The 22,440-nt window shown below is 39.8% G+C and overlaps 2 protein-coding genes across 2 annotated transcripts; both read right to left on the reverse strand.

Annotated features, from left to right (window-relative positions):
* Nucleotides 1–487: 487 nt before the first annotated feature.
* LOC148903970 (transmembrane protein 26) lies at nt 488–5,848 on the reverse strand. Its single transcript, XM_089011932.1, has 3 exons — nt 4,249–5,848; nt 2,205–2,343; nt 488–1,593 (listed from the first exon to the last, which is right to left on the reverse strand). Exons 1-3 carry the CDS (start codon nt 4,476–4,478, stop codon nt 892–894), a joined length of 1,071 nt encoding a protein of 356 aa, XP_088868058.1. The 5' UTR covers nt 4,479–5,848; the 3' UTR covers nt 488–891.
* A 29-nt stretch (nt 5,849–5,877) lies between these two features.
* Nucleotides 5,878–22,092, reverse strand: gabrd (gamma-aminobutyric acid type A receptor subunit delta). The gene is made up of 9 exons (XM_089011947.1): nt 21,678–22,092; nt 15,401–15,516; nt 12,693–12,760; nt 12,346–12,566; nt 11,963–12,045; nt 11,031–11,168; nt 10,700–10,855; nt 8,927–9,138; nt 5,878–7,680 (listed from the first exon to the last, which is right to left on the reverse strand). The coding sequence occupies exons 1-9, from the start codon at nt 21,743–21,745 to the stop codon at nt 7,366–7,368; spliced, it is 1,377 nt and encodes a 458-aa protein (XP_088868073.1). The 5' UTR covers nt 21,746–22,092; the 3' UTR covers nt 5,878–7,365.
* Between the last annotated feature and the right edge of the window lie 348 nt (nt 22,093–22,440).

Below are 22,440 nucleotides of genomic sequence, written 5' to 3' on the forward strand. Positions count from 1 at the left end.
GTGCATTATTTGAAATGATAAAAAACTGCCAAAACAAGCGGAAATGAAGACAGCTTACCGTGCATGCACACTTTATGCTTTTATCAAGCAATAAAAAATATATACACATATACGATTGAGGATTACTTTGCTTTTAGTGGTTTGCTGTGACAATCATAGCAACCGCCGGCAGCATTGTCGTTGGCAACCAGCAGTTAAGACCAACTGGATTTGAGCCAAAATGGACTTTGCAAGATTGGTTCAATTAAAAAAAATCCTGTATAAAAGTAAAAATGTATAAAATACAGGGAAAATGTATAAATTGACAGGTATGATATCAAATATGAATCATGTAATGTTAAAATAAATAAATAAAATGTTAAAAAAAATACCATAAAAATTACATGCTCCAGCATGCATGACACAATCAGTGACTTTTGACCACATAACACTGAGAAAAAAAACGTGCAATTTATAACTTTTATTTCTGAAATCTTTTCATTCTCATTTTTTTATGTACAAAAGGTCAAAATTCTGTAAATAACCACTAGTTTGCACGCTGTAACCGAACTAGCAACCGTAAATAATAGTACAAAAATAAACTCAATCACTAGTATTCATTTTCAACTTCATAACACAAAACACACAATTATTCAAACTATATACATGTTATAAAAAGCTTATGTGGTCTTTGTATTTATTTTCTTTAACAATATACAAAATAAGAAATATGTTCATTCAGGCTAAAAAAAGTGTGTGCAGTTTGTTTGTTTTTTCAAAATAAAATCAAAGCTCTAGTTGAGTAAACGATGGGTCTTTTTGTTCAGTCTTTTTTCCTCATTTCAAAAGTGCAATAAAAGTATCTCAACAAACCGTTTAAAAGAAATCAGAATGGGTCCCCCTTATCTGATCTCACTCCTCCCTCTCCGTGACGATGCTTTGCGTCTCGCATGCCTCTCTTGACGTTGTCAATTCAACGTCGGCGACCTGCAGGTCGGCCGGCTTCTTCCGGCAGCACACGTCATAAAATGACACGGAGACGGTTGCATCTCCAAACTTCATCTTCTTCTGATGCTCCCAATTCACCACAAGTATCCGATAGAACTCAATGAGGACGACGAGAATGTTCTTGCAGGTGAAGAAGATCATCAGCTGGTTGAGCACTTTTTCGTGCAGCATGAGATAGATGCGGTAGCACATAAAGGGGCCGTCTTGTAGTCCCACCGTTAAAAGCAAGATCCACACTTCAGTCGGGCAGCACGACTTCACGTTATCTGTAATGTCCGTAACACTCTCACTGACAAAGCGCCCCCCGGTCCTCCGTTCCTGCCCACTCTTATGACTGAGCACCAGAGGGAACTGCAGCAGCGCCCACGTAAAGAGAAATAAACCAATGACCACCAACTTTTTCTTGATCACGATCTCCTCTAACCTGAAGGTATCAAAGATATCCAGGATGTCGGCTCCCAGTCCCACGTAGACCATGAGGAGCTGGGACAGCTGCTTTCGAGACATGTGTCCCATTGGCATCATCCAGCGGCCGATCACCAACACAATGAGCATGGTCTGTTCTATACCAGTCACCCATTCGTCTGGTTCCAGATGAATCATTTTCTAGATGCGGAATAAAACCACAACATTGTCCATCATAACGCATTTAAGTCATATATCATAGATCAAGGGTGTCAAACAATTTTTACAGCGGGCCACATTGTAATTGTGATTTCCTCTCGGGGGCAGTTATGAATTTGTGGAAGCCATTAGAATGTTTCATCCCCTCCGCATGTTACATACAGAATGCATGACAAATTAATGAATAACTAGTTTTCAAATATGAAGTCAAAAATAATGATTGGTATTGTGGTTCACATGGGACAATTGGAAATTTTGGTTGGGACTTTAGCAAGCATCATGGACCTTTATTCAAGACCTGGAAGCAGGGGGTTTCAAAACGTTTTTTCCTCCTCTGATTGCCTATGCAAAATCACAATGTTATATATTAGCCGTGACATTTTAACATTTCGGTACGAATTTCAGTAAAGATCATATTTGATATATATAATTTTCTTCTGCGGACCATAAAAATGACATGGGGGGCCCCTGATTAGGCCCCCGAGCTTTGACTTTTGACACCAGTGCCCCAAAAAAAGTAATCTGTAATGAATAAACTTGTGAATGCTGCTGTGAGACTCAATGAAAGCTGAGGTTCAAGATAGGACACCTACCACTGACAAATGGATGCCTTTCAAAAGATTTTCGGCATGTGATGAATTGGCGGGTACATGCCCTTCCAACAGGCTCAGCTCCAAGAACCAAATGGATGGAACCACAGTGCAAAGGTAGAGAAAAACCATCGGGGAGAACCTAAAACAAGATTTGTATTTATCGCATGCTTTCAACGATGGACAAGGCAAACTTGTCATTACAAAAATGAAATAAATGAAACGTTAACTCATTCACTGCCATTCCCGAATTTATTCAGGAATTGAAAAGCATGACGTGGAGCGCCATTCCCGAATTTGTTCAGGTTTTTTTTTTTTCTTGTGGGGGGCGGGGGGGGGGGGTGCTGATAAAATGCAGGTCAGACCTCTGGCAATTTTTTTTCCTACCACGAGGGGGCATTATTTGCCTTTTACACTCGCATCCACTAGCATCTCATATTACTCCAGACCGATATAACAGGAATGACCTCTTTTTCTGATGAAAGAAGCGTATAAGCTTTCTTACGCTATTAAAAAATAAAAGTGTCTGTCATCACATTCTTTGAAAGGATCAAACATAGATGATGATCAACTTGTATGAAAAATGATAAACACATGGAGAAGAGAGAAAACTCACAATCCAAAGCATACCACATTTCTCGCTTTTCTACTTTCATTTCTTTCATAACTTTGCTGCTGTGAAATGTAAATTTCTCTACTGCGAGACTAATCCAATCATGTGTCCAATGACGTTTCTATGTGTTAAACTCATAGAAATCTTCTTTTCCTTTCAGCTTTTCCCTTCAAGGGGTCGCCGCAGCGAATCAGTAACCTCCATCTTCAGAGGTATGATACGCATGTTTGTTTTGGCCAAGCTTTTACGTCGGAGTAGAAGTAACACCACAAATTGTCAAGTGCATTGGGGTGCATATTCACAAATCCAACAAATTTGATTGGACGCAGCGTCGTAGTGTATGTACTTAAAAATATTGAGTGGAATGTGGGGGAAGATTATTTTTAGAATCGAGCGCGACAGAATAAAGAGGTCCATTTCATCACTCCCAAACTCTCGTCTTTTAGAGTGGCAATTATTCTCATCATAAATGCAAATCCCACTTGACAGCGCATAGCCTCATGCATGATGAGAACTTCAAAGGAGTACTCAGAGATAGAGTGAGTGGCCCGAAGAAAGCTCGTTGTCGAAAAACGTTCCGTCAGCATTTCCTATGAGCAGGTGTGACGCTAAAGTTTAGCGGCTAAACGCTCATGTCCTTTCCTAGCTGGCAAAATGGTGGTCGGCCAGTTATTTTAACTCAAGACAAATCCTCTTGTTAATATATATCACAAACACACACAGACAAAATCATTCTATAAAGAAATGGTGGGTCCTTCACATTGCAGACAGAGCAACGCAGAGCGAGGTGCAAAGGATAATACGACAGTTCATGGCAGGGAGTTTTCTAGGTTTATTTACCTTATACACAGGTGTGCCTTATATGTGAAGTCATATTGAGCCACAACAGGTCTCGCAACTACTGTCAGCAGCTACCGACTCCATTTCCCCCTGTAGAAGAAGTAATGTGTAACCCCAGCCTCTACTGTAGCGCCTTATAATGTAATGTGCCTGATATTTGGAAAACGTATACTCCGGTGCGCCTTATACACCAGAAAATATGGTAATAAAGTGAAATTTGATTAGTATTTTTTGAGTGCGGCATAACTTGAGAGCGCTTTCGGCATAATCACGTTGAGAATCACTGATGTAGAAGATTGTTAGGAGACGGAAGATGAAGCTTACTGTTCACGCTTCAGTAAAAATGTCAAATATTGAAGGCCCAAGGTTTAAAACTCACTAGCCATGACTGATGGGTATATTTTGTTTGTAATGTCTTTGCTGACATTGTCATTATCGGAATATTGCTAAAACATTTCATTCAATTGAAAAAAAATGGCGCCTTTACGACTCACTCAAAAACATATGCCTTACCACTGTTTAGCGAATATCAATAATTTGTCACAATTTATCAAACGTATAAAAAAATGACCTATCAATCTTGATGTGTATTACCATCTCCATTCTGCATTACGGGCGTGCTTCATGGTGATGACAAACTCAACTGCCAGTAGACACACTCCCATTAGGAGAATCCAATAGTTTGGTCCTCTTAATGTCACCACCCGCCACACTGTCACGACGCCATGCACAAAAAACAGGACGCGGCTCACGATGGCCAGAACGATGTTCAATAGTTGGCACATGGTTAAAAAAAAAATAAGAACCTGCAAAGAACACAACATATGTTACACATCGTTGTACTAACGATGAGAAGGTTTCTTCAGCCGTCATCTGTACACATTTGAAGGTTTCGGACGTTTCGCCTCCTATGCAAGAGGCTTCGGCGCCGCCATGCCTGGACTTTAGGGTTATATGAATAGGGCCGATACGACCAGTTAGGTCGTATCGGCTTCGTCGCTGACGAAGCCTCTTGGATAGGAGGCGAAACGTCCGAAACCTTCAAATTTGTACAGATGACGGCTGAAGAAACCTTCTCATCGATGGACCACTCCTGTACGACTGAGAGCTTACACAGACGTATCGTTGTACTAAGTTTATCCTGTCTACTTGATATCTAATTTAAAGCAGATTCTTTATTTACAGACAGTGTAGGTGTCTAGGTGTGTAGGCACCTGACATGTTTGTGTCTCTGACGAAGGCGGAAGTAGACGCCGAAACATGTCAGGTATTTGAACACCTACACTGTCTGTAAGTAAAGAATCTGCTTTAAATTATATGTTACACAATTTGAATGAAATTTCAGGAAAAGGTCTCTTACAGTATGATGTCATTCAGACTTACACAGAACGGTCAGTGTCAGAATTGCATGTGTGAGAGGACACGAAAAAATGGCAAAACAAATTTCAGGCAACTCCCTTACTCATTAAGCCTTGTTCTCTATCCTTAACCATTTCTTCTGCACCGTAGCAGTGCAGAAACATATTCCCGCTTAATTAGCTGGCGGGATTATCGGGTTGGAGCTCTGAGAGCATGGAAAGCATGTGTGAGCGGGATTCGTGATGGTGACTCATGATGACATGGGACGTGTCACCCTTTGTATTACCCATAATGATTAGGAATGACCCTTGTCATCAGGTCTATTATGTAATACTTTTATTTACTTTTAATTCAGGCTTTTGAATATATCCCAAATCGGATTGTGATCCCGAATAACCAATTCTGACCGATGACTTCTCAGTCATCAAATAATCCAATTGGGATGTGCAGAATTGAAAAAGTCCATGTATCTTTCGATGCTTCAATGAATGATTCAATTGTGTCATGTCAATGTTTTTGGCTCAAAAGTAAACATTGTAAGATCACGTTTGGCCATGGAGAAGAATCTTGGAAGAAATCTACGTGAGTTTGGTCCAGTTGCTGCTTGCTTGGTGCTCAAGTGTTCTGAAATCAGTTTCTCCGGAAGATGATGTCAAACGTCAGCTTGTCACAATCGTGGAAAGAGGAAACTGTTCACAGCTCAAAATCCAAAGTGATAACGTAATGAACCATTATCTACAAAACAATCGCAGTGATTAACTCATTCACTACCAGACATACAAAAATATGTCCACTCCAGTGCCAGGGTTTTTGTCATTGTCACTTGTGGGTCCTGGAATTAACAGGACATTGAGTTTTAGGACTACGTAAACATTCAAGACAGTGGTTGCATCAAAATTATGTTACAACTTTGCGTGAAACATCACCGAGGCAGAAAAAACCGCATGACTGAAGTGGTGGAGTCACTGTCTGAAGGCAAACAAAAAGTCAGCTAAAATTAAATACATCCCACTCATGTTTATTGAAATACTTGTTTTAATGTATGTCAATATGGAAATGACATTTACTTTGCATTTTTGTTGCCTTGAATGAAGAGGACATTTTGTATGGAACGTAACGGCTAACATAACTGTCAAACCTTATTCTGTCCAACTGCATTTTCCAATAAATACTTACTTAATAACTGTAAAATAAATAAATAAATACAATTAAAAGAAAGGTCCTTTGATGTATAAACGTAATTGCACTGAGTCGATCCATCCATTCATTTTTTTTCCGACAGCCAAACAAGGAGCAATTTCAAATGCAACATACAAAATTTTCCGTCAATCAGTCACAGGGCATCTAAAGTTTCTAATTTGAAACAGATTCTTTAATTGCAGATAGTGTATTGCAGGTATTCAAATACTTCCGCCTTCGTCAGAGACACTGACTCGGACAAAGGCGGAAGTATGCGCAGATACATGTCAGATATTTGAACACCTGCAATACACTGTCTGTAAGTAAAGAATCTGTTTCAAATTAGATATCAAGTAGACAGGATGAACGTAATACAACAATCTAAAGTTTCTGATTGTGTATTTTTTCCTGGAATATAGTTTAATACTTAACTCTCTTAACTCTGAGGAATCATTAGTTCTATAGATTAAATCTAGATATACTGCATTATACAGTACCTAAAACACATTTTAGGAACAGCCGTGGATTTAGTTTGAAACATGTTTTTTTTTCCTTTGGGGTGAATATTTTGCACATGCATGCAGACTGAGGCCAGTGGTGAAAGAAGTCCTTTAATGGTGAGGATATTCGCAGAACTAGAAGGAGACAAGATGTTCCAGAAATCCTGCCCGCCCAAAAAAAAAAAAAAAAAAAAACACTTGGAAGTAAACAGGTGGCAGACTGCGATGGGGACAAGGTGCAAAAGGGCAGGAAGCGAGTAAGAGTTATCAGCCATGCAGAGTAGTGAGAGCACGTCTCGTCTTGTCCTTGTGGTATGATGACGCACGGCCCACTTGCAGGTCGAAGCGAGCAACGCTTTCCAGGATATACTCTACGTGTGTCTGAAGTCACTACTGCAGGTGCACGAGCAGGGTGAAGATGCACTTATTAAAGCTGTCCAGGACAATGTGACATTGCATACTTGCATTCAAGATTTGAAGGTCCCATCGGTCCTTCAGCCACATTTTCACAGGCCGAAACACGTCACTCCCTCGGAAGTTATTTTTGTGTTTCCCGCAGTGCGTTCCGGCTGCATATGCCTTGCCAGCACGTGGCGGAGTTCCAGCAGTATCGTATATACACAGTCCGTCCTGGATGAAAGCCATCGGGCATCCATTTTCTTTTTCTTCCCTTTTACATGGTATACGCCACCCAGTAGATGACATTCACCACGGCGAAGGTGAAAGGAAACACGGCCCTGGCGTAGATGTCAATGGTGTCTGCGTCAATGGGCTTACAAACACACTTGGAGCAACACTTGTTCTTCTCGTTCTCTCTCTGGCTGGAGCGCCTAAAAGACTCGGATTCTTCTGAGACAGCCTCGCCTGGGATCTCGCCGCTGGAACGCTGTGCACGGTGTTGGCGGTTGGAAATCACCACCCCTTGGTTCATACCAGTGACAGACAGGGAGAACAGAACCATGGCCTGTTTGCCGTTCTTCACAATGGACTGCAGACACAAGGAGACATTTGTAAGCACACGATAGTCTAAATCCTAATCATGCTTGTAAATGAAAATGTTACAGTTGAAAAGGGGATAGCGTGTCTGGACCTGACGGCAATTACATTTTTATCCTAAAATTGTCTGGTTTTGTTGTCGCTGTTTTAATTGCTAACACAGTAAAGCGTAGCTCCCATTTTGAAGAACTGGTTTAAGAACAGCGCAATGTCTGCATGTGGCGGAATTAAGCCTTGTATTTACAAAAATACAAGGCTTAATTCAACATGCGTTAACACACATGTTAGGAACAAATGTTACATCAAGTTGATTCGATTCGGTCAGTTTGTTTTGGCAGATCGTTTTACAAAAAGATGTATATGTGTCTTTTTGATGCCCTATCAAGCTGGCTAGCTATCGAGCTAGCTAGCTAACGAGCTAGCTAACTCAATGCACACTAATTTATTAATTTATTTATTGTTATATTTATTTCAACCGAAGGACATCAATAATGGCATCCTAGACAGGTTTTCACCTTTTAAATCCAAGTAATAGTACAATGATCGATATTTTAAAACTTTATTGTGTATTTATTGTAAGCCACTGAATAGTATCCAACATCATAAACATTAACGTTTTGGTTAATTAACTGACAAATTTTAAAAATTAAAGGCATTCACTGGATAAAATGTTGAATGATAAACAAAAAGCCTGAATTAGTGCGTGTATTAAATTTAAAACTTCAATTTAACTGAACTGTACAAAGTAAAGCAGTCACGTGTTACAATTTTAGGTAGTATGATCATGTAATGCCAATCAACCGAGCTCTATAATGTTTTGTGTTTATATTTTTATTTTATTTCATGTTAACAGTTTGGTTAAGCACTTTGTTTCAGCTTCACCTGTTGTTAAAACCACTATATAAATCAATATGTATTGTATAATGACATCAAAATAATAATAATATTGATAAATAACACGAATTATCCACACTGAAATTTATACTTAACCTTCCTTTTGTTTGTTTTAATCTGAGTGCTAAATTTGCATGAGATTATATTTCCCTGTAAAGAAATATTTTCAATGGTCTTTGTTGGCTGTGGAATTCCATAGCATTGCTCAAGGTCAGCAGCATCGATGCTTGTCAGCACTGTGGTTTAAAAGCCAGCGCAGGTTTCTGTGTTGGTCATTACTCCCACGATCGGCCATCAGAGTTAACAGCCGAGAGGCTAAAACTGAATAGGAATAGAGGCCTCACCTCAGAGCCGAGCTTGCTCGCCTTCACTTTGGCTTTCTCTTTCAATCTGTAGTCAGCATTGTAATGAGCGAAGGCATACTCGATGAGTGCAGCGAACACAAATACGTAGCAGATCCAGAAGTAGACGTCCAGGGCCTTGATGGCTGATGCGCGTGGCAGGGATGAGCGGGCGCTCACCATCAGGGTGGTCATAGTGAGAACGGTCGTGATTCCTGTCGGGACAAACGGGATTGCACCTGTGATTGTAAGGCTCTGGATATCAGACTCGTGTCAAATGTGCTGCTGCTCAGTTGCAAATTTCTGTTGCTTAGATCTAAAGTGGGATCAGTTGGAAAGGCATTGCTCCTGAGTGGGTCTGTAATAGTTTAGGACTTTCTCATCGTAGTTTGTTTTTATTTAAACATGTTTTTAATTCGATTTGATTTGATTCTGATTCTGATTCTGATTCAATTATTTTTAGAGCATTTTTTTGTTTTATTCTTATGTTTAATTAAAGGACAACCGACGTCTCCGGACAAGTTGTGTCCATAATTTGTAAAATGATTTTAAATTTAAATTTTACGTATTTTGCAAAGATTCCACCGCATATAGCTATATTTTACGTTTTAAGACTCGCACTGAATAAAGTCTTGTTTTTGAGTTGGTGACGAGTCCGTACGTGACGTCACTTAAGGACCGTAAAAAGGACGCATTCTCGCGGTCCTTCCATCACGTCAATGTATTTTGCTGTACTTGTTTGGTCTGGGGACCTCGTGTTGCACCCAAAAGCCGTTAGAAGGCCGGAAGAGGGCGTCCAAGCGCCATACAAGGAATTTATCAGCCTGTGGAAACGGAGGTGGCCACAGGGGGTCGCCATTTTGTGCCTCTTTTTTTGGTTGAGAGATTTACCCCCAATGTTGCCTCAAAATGGCACAAATAAATTCTTTAATTGATTGCAAACATGTATGCTTTCATCTTCAGAACTATTTGAATCTTATTCATAACTGGATGTGTAACAAGAAAGCATATTCTCTGAATCTGAAGCAATTGTTTTGATTCCCCAGCAATGCTGGACGTCTTGGCGTGACGTCACGTACTGGGGGCGGGACTTTCTGAAAATGCCCAATTCACAGCTCAATTTTTTGCAGATTTTGGACACTTTAAGTCATTTTATTGGTGTTTTAAATTTGACTAAAAATATCATACTGCGTGTTTTGGGTATTTTAGATGCTATAAAACGTTTTTCTGATGTCAGTTAAAAAACAAAAAAAATGACGTCGGTTGTCCTTTAAGTAGGGAATTTTTGTTCATATTTTATTAGTATTTGTTCCTGTTTTTTTTTTACTGATGATTTGTCCAATGCCAGATTTAAAAAAAAATACTCAAACAAGTACAGTATTGTATAATAAAGTAGAGTGAGCTACAATATCCCGAAAGCAATTGGACATTCTTATGCACCCCCAAATAGTAACATCAAAATAATTATGCTTTGAACTCAACCCTAAAAGGTTTTGTAGGAAATTAATTAACAAAGATGAAAATGAAGTGCATTAAAGACACTTAGTGATGCATCCGTTATTCAAACCGCTTATTCTTACGAGGGTCGCCTGCATGCTGAAACCTATCCTATAAAATTCTTTGACCAAAACACTTATTACTTGGTTATTAAAGAAAAAAAAACAATTAAAAACAAACAGTTACATTACAGAGTTAAACTACTCTGTAGTGTGACCTTTAACCTTTCAACACATTATTGAATCAATCTTTTATTTTCTCAGCTTGTCCAATACTAACCTAAGGACACACGGGCCGGGACTGCTGATTGGCTGATCCAAAAGGACACCCAGGACATGGCAACAAGCAATATGGAAGGCATATATGACTGGATGATGTACACTCCTCGGTTACGTCTCAGCTGGAAGCGAAGGCTGAGCCTTGGAAATCGTCCCGCTGTAGACAAAATATATATAATTGTTTTTTTTTGTGAACAGTGTAGTAATTATCAATTGTGAAACTGTCTCGTGAGTTGACATTCAGCGGTGTGTCAGACATACTGTTGAAAAGCACTTCAATATGACATCAAACACTTCATTGAAATTAAACTTTGATTCAGATAAGGACTTACCAGATTTGAAATTCAGCATCTCTGTGACGAACCGATAGTCTGTGATGGTAAACTGTGACAGTTCCAGTTTGTCCAGCCCGTGAATGTGACTCTGACTTTCCGACCAGTGATACACAATATCCTCAGAGGAGTAACCGTCTAAAACAGAATGAAAGATAAATGTTGTGAATTGTATTTCCAGGCCAAAAATTGAGTAGTTTTGGCCAATATATTACAAAAACTGTACTCGGGCGGCAGACGTGCATATACTGTAGCGCATCTTGCGTCTACAAAATTATTCTTTTTTTAATGAGTGTCACAACTGTCACACACATACAACAACCTGTCAGATTTGTTGTAAGATAGACACCATTTCTCCCTATACCACACATGAGAAAGAAAAGGCCATTATAACAAGCCAAATGTAATTATTAGATTTTTTTAAAAGCATGCTGTCATCAATATTGTATATCTTCACTATAATATGATCTTCACTAGCTAAGACTACTTCTAGGCTTAAAAATAAGTGTGAATATTGACTTCACTATAATGTGATGAAAGTTAACTCATTCACTACCATTCCCGTATTTATCCGGGAATTGAAAATATGACGTGGAGCGCCATTCTTCAAGTTTTGTACAGCCACCCCCATTTCAAGCTCATAACTCCAGACCCATGTAATTTAGGAATTAACTTTTTTTCTGATGAAAGAAGAGAGTCTAAGGTTTCTTACGCTGCATTGAATGTTTATCTAGTCCTAAAACTCAATATTCTGTGGGTCCTGGAATTTGAGTGAAAATGACAACAACCCTGGCACTCGAGTAGACACATTTTTGCACGTCTGGCGGTGAATGAGTTAATGTTAAATTAATCAACCGCATCATATTTTTCAGTAGAGTAAACCGCGTTCGAAACGGTAAAAAATCACGAAAAGCATTAAATGCGTAGCTTACAGCTTTCCAGGTCAAGCATACACTCCTGTTCATCCATGGGATACTTTGTCAGGTCCATGTCACATGCCACCGTCGAGGTGATTCTGGCGGCGTGGAACAAATAAATTAGCCAACCTTGTAGTGTATCTTTTTGTAATCAACAAATTCTGCCACACATCCATTTCTAGCTTTAAAAAAAGTTGCGAGGTACTGCTGCAGAAGCTACTGGCAGTTCAAGACGAACAAGTTAAAACCTCAGAGGTTACCATAGTAACTGTTTATTCGCCTCTCGTGGCATAAATAATGAGGTGCGGTAAATAGGAGACATCGGTGCGTTCACATTCCCTCAAGTGTAAACATTTGAAGGCTGGGGGTAGAAAAAAGCCTGCTTTATTGGGTTGTACCGGCTGCTGTATAGAATGACACCGTTGGGCTGCAGGCGTATCAGTTTGTTTTCCACAGTAACGTCGTGGAACCAAGCCGATTTGGCGTTAACGATAAAGGTGTCGGGAAGCCAAAGCTTGTCGACGAAGCGACTGTCCAATCCAAGCGTCTTGTTGGTGTGGTTGTAGGACAGGCGGTCATCGTGCCAGCTCTGCCGCAGGAACACGGTCATGGTGTATTCCTGCCAAGAACCACACACAAACATGGAAACTCAGTCGCAGACACAGAAACTGCGCATTTACTTATTGTTTTTATTTTATTTTATTTTATTTTTTGCTGTAGACACGAGGGAAAGGCTGAAATTTACCATGTTGGCTTCAGAGATGTGATCGATACTGGCCACTTCGATCGCCATGGCCACATTCACGGGTGGACCTGCAGTGGGAGATGTGAGAAAAAAAAGGCAAACACACACATGCACACACGCATATCGAACACGCACGGCAACATCACACCATCTATTTTCCTCCCACATCTCCCACACTCCTACTGTGCAGAGAGATTAGACATTATCCAGTTGAACCATGCTAAGTGGCGCATCACACCACGAGCCGTCATAAACACCACTGAGCTTTCATGGGCTCACACGGGGCAAGCTTCTGCTGGCATTCATGCACACCCACGCATACAGTACACCGACATACACAAACACACACGCACAAAACATACATGGCCCGGGTTCTCACTCTACGGTTTCCCATATGATTAGTACAGAGCGCGCCTGCAAGCCTCGAGGGCACAAAACTGGCGGGGGAGTTCAGTGATGCATAAACATCGAGGCTATTTAGGCTGAACATTATGTTGTCATACATGGCCCTTTCCCCACCATTCAACACCTTCCTTCTGGAAATTGTTTATGACAAGTCAAACTCAATTGGCGAGAGATTGGATGTTTGCTTTGGGGTTATTCAAAATGGCGTGTTTACTAAACTGTGCTTGTCAATGTCATCAGAGGAGAGTATGGTGTGGTGATGAATGCGAGCTTTGCGGTCGTGATGTGTGTGGATTCACGCTTATGCTGGATTTCAAAGAGTGTCAAAAGTGAATTTGAGATGTTTGTAAATGTACAACATTGGTTTGAGGATAATTGCTGAACGTGTTCAGACATATGACACTAGTAACAAGTGCATATCGTATTGTAGCCAAAATTAGCCTTCAAATTGAGCCACCAACAATTTGATTGGGCTAACTTAACTTTTGTCAAGTAATGGTAAAAAAAAGGATAATTTATCTATCGATCCATCCATTTTCCAGACCGCTTTATCCTTGAAGGACAAGATGGCGCCCGAGTAGGCAGCCCTCGACAAGTACTCTCATGAGCTTTCCTTTTCTTTTTGTTGTTTTTGTGTTGTCTTTATGTTTTCTTTTGTTACTTTGTGTTGCTGTGCGTCATGTGGATGCGGATTGTTTTTCAGCATTTTTGGCCACAATATTCAGTACGGAGGAGACTGTGCTGAACGGTTGCGCCTTCTCGGCAGCACAAGAATGTCGTTGTCATTTGACTGTCATCACTGGACAGCTTTGGGGCAATTGTGCTTTTATACGCCTGCAATGGGCAGCATTTTTATAGCCCCGCTTTGTTCAGCGGAAAGTTGATGCTGTTGGACAATCTGCGGCTGGATGGATGCATGACTTGAGGAGCCCGGCCTGAGAAAGAAGGAGCGTCAACGCAGGTTTAGGTGGGGCAGGAGATGTGAGACGATCTATTTTCGTCAATAGATGCTTCAGCTTTGTGTTTGCTTTCAAAACACGCCTGCTAGTAGCAGGCGCGCACATTTCACCAGGATGCCCCTGATCCACTGGTGAAAAGGACACTTTGATGTTCTCTTTCATCTAGCAATGCTTCATGCAACATAGATGGTTGAGAAAGTGTGAAAGATTGAAGACTGTATGTGTTTTTTGTGTTGTGTCACATTGTGTATTATCTTTTTTTTACTTCAAGATGGCGCCGCGAGTATTATTATTATTATTGTTATTATTATTAGTAGTAGTAGTATTTCAAATGACTAGTTGTCAAAATCAATTGTGACGATTCTGTTTTGTCCACTCCGATTTCATCAAAATAAATAAATAACACGAGTTGAGAAGAAATAAGCATCGCCATATAAATCGACGAGCGATAACCCCACCCCACCCCACCCCCTAGATTTTGCCCTAGTCATAAAAATGTAAATCTTTCTCCTGCAAAATGAGAAATAAAGAGCTATCCTTGTTCATTTTGTCAGTGGCTCAATTAGAGAAGGCAAATTCCCCCACTCTGAGAAACACGAGGAAGAAGAAGCAGTTCCTATGGGAACGGCAGAGGTTCACCGGTTTGAAAATATTTTTTTGTCAGACGAATCGGCAAGGCTTCAATAAATTGCATCAATCTTGAAGTCACTCGCAACATAAACACGACACTCACAAATGTAGAAATAGTACAATATGACGAGACAACATAGTCATAGACGGTCCTAATAAGGCATCGTTCTCATGCTTACATTCCATTCTTCGTAGCATGAATATGATTTCATTATCATGATACAAAGCAGGGTGTGTTTATGAATCTCTATTTCTGAATGGTCAGAGCACCACTTAATTTCTAGCTATTTCATTTGTTTTTTTTTTCTACACAATATAGCATTTGATGTACAGTACCATCCACCAGTCGGCATTTTGAACCGGATGCTGCATGATGATGGTCATTGTGCATTACATGCTCTACATGTTCACCTTTGCACAACTGAGTTAAGCTGTGAGACTGAGAAGTCTATCCGTGTGGTCATTGGATGGATCACATCTTGCAGCCATTCTTAGCAAAGTGCATTTTTCCATTAACAACACTGAAGCTGAACATTATTACCGCTATTATTTTTGAATGTCAATAAATACTGCTGGTGTATATCTCATTGAATAATCACATAACATTTTTAATGCATATTTGTGTAGCTAAGGTTAAAATTATGCTTAGGATGGCTGTAAATGTCATGGAGTGAAATGTGAGCCAATGCCACAAGCAGTAGATCTCATACTCACCTCCTATCCCAGGGCGAAAGTTTCTGGCATAGCCCTTCATGAGCTCATCCAGGTTAGGTAACCAGGATATTTCAATGTCTGTACCTACATAGTCCCCAATATCACTCAGCATGGCCCTAAAAGGGAAAAAAGAGCAAACACAGCAGCCTTTAATAGTTGTTCAGTCGCCTGTGAAATAGAAGTCAGATATGGCTACAAATGTAAAAGTTGCTTTCAAGTGTAAAATTTAAAAAATCAAGGTGAGGTTTTAGAGCGTTACACTTTTTTGGGGACTGTTCTCCTTTCAGGATCTGTCAGACCTGTGCATGCTACTACTTTATCTATTGCTTCCATAATTGTATTTTTATGTATATTACATTTATATATACATTGGACATTTTTTATTCGTTACATATTAAAGTCTTTGTACATGTTGTGTCAGGAAGGGCATCCGATATAAAAGCTTGGCCAAAACAAACATGCGGATTAAACCTCTGAAAGTGAAGGACACTGATTCGCTGTGGCGACCCCTTGAAAGGAAAAGCCGAAAGGAAAAGAAGAAGAAGAGTACATGTTTTTCAATCAGGAGTTTGGGGGAGCCGTAACATTGCATGACTGAATTCAAGGATTCTTGCAGCAGTACATCCTGAAACCCACGAGATGGCAGTTTTGCATTTTGAAACTAAAGCCTGCGATGAGGGGTGCTATGCCTGCTGCAAATAAACAGCACACTCTGCATCTTCCTTCACTTGGCAGTATGTTAAGCCTCTCCTGTGATGACAGGCCCATATTCAATAATTAGTTTTCACTCAAGACGACGGCCTTTCACAACAAGCCTGACTTTGATAAAAAGACAACTTGCAGAAAATAAGCGAACGTGAGGCTGACATTGATCATGGGCACAGTATCCCGTGGCGCCATTGGCAGAGAAATACTCGTGTGAGACATTGATTGAAGACAAAACATTCCAGTGACCTTTGTTCATGACATTTGATGAAAGTCACCTTTCCACCTTTGCAGCTGCAGCGCAGAAGCGTGACTTTCAAATGTTTTTGAACAATATTTGATATTATTCATTCACATGAACCAGATCCATGGTGTAGCCCTGCCATCATTTCCTCAGTAAGAAGTGGTGGTATTTTTAGTTCGGCAATCACTGCCATGTCTGCATTAAATAGGATCATTGTGAAAATTAATTACATTGCTGCGTCCTGGATTGTGTTAACAAAATGGTCAGTTCTAAATGTGGAAGTGAAATGTGCTTTTCATTTTCCTCGAGAAGAACTTTTTCAAACAACAAGGTCAAACAGGCTTCAGTCAACCCTCATGTGACAAGATGAGCTTGCAATGAGAAGAAACATGCATATAAATTGAACCCAGTCTTTCAAACTGCCAGTCATAGTTGCCTTGGTAATATACAATGCTTGACTTGTTTGACATATATCACACATGGTGGTTTCATCGCGTATGTCTGACTGAACAAACTTTTGTTTTTATTTATCGACAGAGAGACAGCAAACTCGTGAGATAGCTAGCTTGATGTAGTTAGTTTGCTAGATAGCTAGCTTGCTAGATAGTTAGCTTACTAGATAGATAGCTCACTAGACAGACAGACCGACAGTCAGATAGATAGAGAGAGACAGACGAACAGACACAGACAGATAAGGTTTCAGAATTAAACATAAGCAACATTCATTCATTAAATTATCCACGAAATCAATTTGTTACAAATAAACAAAATAACGTGAAAATGTGCGAACAAAAACAGCACAATTTACAATGTTATGTATACAGTACACTAGCTAGCCAGTGTAACCATCCAAAGTTTGGGGACAACTTGTCATGTAACAGCATGAGAAAGTGTTGAGTAGCTTTACTTTCTTTGAATGTTGCCCATAACTATTATCCTTGCTGTCATTGCCTTTTTTATCGAGTATCTTCACCTTTATTAAGTTCACAGAGTGGCTTGTTCTGTAGCCACAAGGGGACACAAGCCAGTGTCTTCTTGTGCCAGTACCAAGTCATGAAAAATACAGAGGGTCGTGTCACGAAGGGCATCTGACGTAAAACGTTGGCCAAAACAAACATGCCAATCAAACCTCTGAAGATGGAGGACATTGATTCGCTGTGGCGACCCCACAAGGAAAAGGCCGAAAGGAAAAGAAGAAGAAAGTGCATTTGAACTTGTTTTGATTGGTACTATGCAGCTGTCTGAAATGGAATATATGTGGATGCTCTCCAGAAGACACGTGCAGAGTTGCACGTTGGCTTGCGCCCCAGGGGAGGTGCATTAAACATTTGCACCCCTCCATCCATAACAAACAATTCAGAGAGTTGATTTCCTCTCTTCCTCTCTTCCTCCCTTTTCAAGGCCTGAATCTTCACCCATGTCTGTGTGTCAGCCAACATTTTTGGATTAATTTGATACGCAGCAAAAGCTTTGAGACCCAATTAGATTTAGACGGTGGCACGTTTAGTAACACAGAAGCAGGCCCCTGATCCTTATTGGAAACAGCCTATAGATTGAATTGGTTTAAAGGACAACCGACGTCACTTTTTTGTTTCCTAACTGACATCAGAAAAACGTTTTATAGCATCTGAAATACCCAAAACATGCAGTATGATATTTTTATTCAAATGCAAAAACACCAATAAAAATGACTTAAAGTGTCCAAAATCTGCAAAAAAAAATGAGCTGCGAATTGGGCATTTTCAGAAAGTCCCGCCCCCAGTTCGTGACGTCACGCCAAGACGTCTTGCATTGCTGGAGAATCAAAACAATGGCTTCAGATTCGGAGAATATGCTCTCTTGTTACACATCCAGTTATGAATATGATTCAAATAGTTCTGAAGAGGAAAGCATACATGTTTGCAATCGATTAAAGAATTTATTCCGTGCCATTTTGAGGCAACATTGGGGGGAAATGGATCACCAAAAAAGAGGCAGAAAATGGCGACCGAGCTCCTGTGAGGAATTAATCAGCAGCCCCTTTCCACAGGCTGATAAATTCCTTATATGGAGCCTAGTCGCCCTCTTCTGGCTCTTTTTGGTGCAACATGACGTTTTCAGACCAAACAAGCACAGCAAAATGCATTGACGTGATGGAAGGACTGCTACAATGTGTCCTTTTTTTTTCGGTCAGGGACGTTCCTTCAGTGACGTCACGTACGGACTCGTCACCAACTCAAAAACAAGACTTCCGGATTATTCAGCGTGAGTCTTAAAACGTAAAATATAGCTATATGCGGTGGAATTTTAGTAAGTATGTATGTATGTATGTATGTATGTATGTATGTATGTATGTATGTATGTGTGTGTGTGTGTGTGTGTGTGTGTGTGTGTGTGTGTGTGTGTGTGTATGTATGTATGTATGTATGTATGTATGTATGTGTTTGTGTATTTATGTATGTGTTTATTTATCTGTTTGTTTGTGTATTTGTTTCTTTATTTGTATGTTTGTTTATTGTTTGTTTGTATATGTGTGTGTTTGTTTGTTTTTTGTTTGTTTGTTTGTTTGTTTTTGTCTGTTTGTCTCTCTGTCTCTTAGTTTGTTTGTTTGTTTTCATAATTGTTTTATGGGTGTAATGGACCTTTGTTCCTTCTTATCAGGATTTCCCTATTTTCCTGCTTTTGATTATTAATTCATGAAAAACGCAGATAGCACAAATTGACTCCAACGAGTGTTAATCAAAAAGCTCATTGCCCAAAAATACTGCGAATCTACTATATGATCAGTGAATGAATAGCTGACAGCAGTTTACTCTAAGTGGTTATTTCATGGTTCTTTCTGTGATGTCACTACCTGACAGTGATTCTTATCGTCACTGTTAAATTGATGTTTAATCCAATGTTATGCCCTTTGTTTTCTCATATTTTTGGCATTCTGGTAGACCAAGGGAACTCTTGGCTCTGCAAGTTGTCAAAACAAGTGGCATCATATGCTCTTCTAGAGCTCACATCCATCAATGAAACCACACGTCTTTGCCTGTTTACCGCTATTACTCGTGATGATGAACTCTGCTGATTTAATGTGGATGAACTGCTCTGAATAATCTCTCCATATGCTGTCCTCAACTGCCCTATTCCTTTAATATCCATGAAAACGTGATTATTAGATACAGACTCAGGTTGGTGAATCGAAAGGCGACTGGCAGGTCAAAAGCTAAAAAACAGCAGCAATAGCAATACGTGGTGAAGTCTTAATTCAACCACAAGCAATTTTGGTAAAATGGAGTAAAAGTCATTATTTTTTCAGATGAGTGGGCGGTTTTAGTGATGTGGGGAGGCTGCAACAAGCGTGAGTGTCCGAGAGCAAGAGAGCTGACACACAGCGAGATGGAAAATAGCACAGCCTACACTTTGCATTGTACTGAGAATAAAATAATATAGTGACGAGACAAAGAGAGTGTGCCAGAAAAAAATCAACTGACAGTGAACAGCTAAGGAGTCAAAAACAGTTTTCTGAGAAAAAAGAACATTTGGTAGTTTTCAACTTCCAGTTTAAGGTGACCTTAACACGACCATTTGGAGATATTGCAGCTCAAATACTCCGCCCCCCCAAGAGATGCTTTTTTCTTAGTTTTTGTGAAGGTTTTTAGAAGGGGGCTCGCTAGACATACATTATAAACAGTAATAATAATAATAATACATTTAATTTCTAAGCACCTTTCAAAACTCTCAAGGACAGTTAACAGTCACATGATTTTTTTTTTTTTTTTGTGCAGGTGAGCAGCGGCAGCCATTCGCGACAGTACACCTTAGTGGTATTTATTTTAGTAACCAGGGTAGCTTCAGGTTGTTTCAGAAATGTGTTGATTCGGGCAAAGTTGTGAAACCTCCACTGAGCTATTTACAGAATAAAAGCTTTTTCCTCTTCTTTTACATAATGTTTGACCCGTATTGACCAGATCCGGATATGTGAGTGTACGTGACATTGTGAGGCACAACATACGTGTGCACCTGCCCACCTCATTCGTCATTCATCTCCATAACAAACAAGTCCCCACCTCCTATGCATATGTATTATGCAAATGATATCATAGAGTCCATGAGCACAGAAGTAAAGCAGTCTGCTAGTCCATTTGTGCAAGTGACTTAAATTAAATATACAAATTGCAGTTATGATAAAATATTAGACAAAATATGTAAATATGGACTAGAATTAGATCCGATTTACATTGCATGTTGTTAACATGCAATAACTATAGCATCCTGAGAAAGCCCATTCAAGCATGGGATGAACATGCAAACTCTACAGGTAACTTGAACATTTGTTATCAACGCGATACGTGTACTACTATAACCAAAACAACATGTGTATCTCCAAGGAAGCTTGAAGGTGATAACATCATGGTTTGGGGCTATTTGCTATTTTATATATTCATTCTGTGCTGTGTAGAGTGGATTTTTAAATGCATTTGAGCGGATGCTAATAATTAGTTTTTCTACTTTCTTTCTTTCGAAATGTTGTTGCTTTAAATTGTGAATTTCTCCATTGTGAGAAAATGATTTATTTTGTCTTATTTGTTTTTGATTCTGCTGCAACTGGAGCCTTTGTCAATGTGGAGGTGGTTAAGATGAGTTACGAACAAAGCCTTCAAACTTCTGCGAGAAAGATGTCATGAAAAGCCTATTAGAGTAACTTGAGTTTTCATTTTCTTTTTTGGGTTTCATCTGAGGCGCTTTAAACCATGGCAGATGTGAGTTGACTCGTCGAAATTAGTGTGAATGTATCTGGTAAGTGATGAACATAGCAACATACCCAATTAGAAAAGGAAGCCATGTTATCTCCGTTAATATGCTGCCCAATGTATATTGGACAGAATATTAACTCAATGCATTTTTATTGCAGATATTTTATATAATCTATTAGAAAGTTGTTGCCTATGTTTTGTTTTTTGCTTATATTCAGCAATGTAATATTTGTTTGTGTGCATGTATGTTTATAGTTTATTCATCTCCACTCCCACCGTACGGAGGTGCTGACTAATATTGCTGGTGTTCCTATTCACTTCTGCATAATTTATTCATGTCATCCTGCAGCCAAAGGAGCGAAGTAATACCAAAGAAACCTTAACTCTTGACAGAGGAAAATACACCACCGCTGCTCCCAAAATATGAGTTCACGTTTAGATCATACTGATGTTCTCATCTCATATGCAGCATGATGGTTTTCTGGAAGGCTGTGTCCAACTTTTCACTCTGAATGTATAATTGATACAATCCGTACTAGTAGCAAACAGTTCGCACATAACTACGTACAGTACTTGTAAGAAGTCAAATCACTGCTGATCTCACCTGGTGAAAAGATCCCTTCCGACAAGGAGTACAGCCAGAGTACTAAGCAGGAAATTTGACAGATCCATCTCCACACATGTGCGACGAAATAACCAAGCAACGGAATCTAAGTTTGTCCTCTGTGGAAATCACGCTGGGCTTTTTTTTAAATGTGATTTAAAGGAGATCTCCCTTTGATCCGGTGATGTGAAGGACAACAAAGTAAAAGTGCTTCTCTGATGCCAATGAAAAGGATAGCAGATATAGTCTTGATTTTGATGGTGGTGATGACGACGACGACGATGATGATGATGATGATGACACCATGGTGTCCGAGGGCACACAAGGGAAGTGCGCACTGGAGGAAAAGCGCAAAAGTCCCACTCTTAACCACAACGAACCGATCAGACATCAGCACAGTGAAACCTCCTCCCCTTGTTCTGTAGCACCCGAGTGAGAGACACAAGGAGGGGCAGAGAGAGAGAGAGAGAGAGAGAGAGAGAGAGAGAGAGAGAGAGAGAGAGAGAGAGAGAGAGAGAGAGAGAGAGAGAGAGAGAGAGAGAGAGAGAGAGAGAGAGAGAGTACCTCACTAATCTGTTGTTCTCCCCTGATTTAGCATTTTAACACCACATTCAATCTGGTCTTGTGGACACGAATATGGGACTTTTGGATATTATCTTACAGCATTATGCAACGTCCTGGAGCATAGACAAAACATTCCCATTTTGTCAGATGGTGACTTGTTTTATACCATTACAATTTAATGCTGTAGTTGGCTGAATAT

This window comes from Hippocampus bargibanti, linkage group LG01 (assembly GCF_051943395.1).
Source record: "Hippocampus bargibanti isolate YZ-2025 linkage group LG01, ASM5194339v1, whole genome shotgun sequence".
Taxonomy (NCBI): Eukaryota; Metazoa; Chordata; class Actinopteri; order Syngnathiformes; family Syngnathidae; genus Hippocampus; species Hippocampus bargibanti.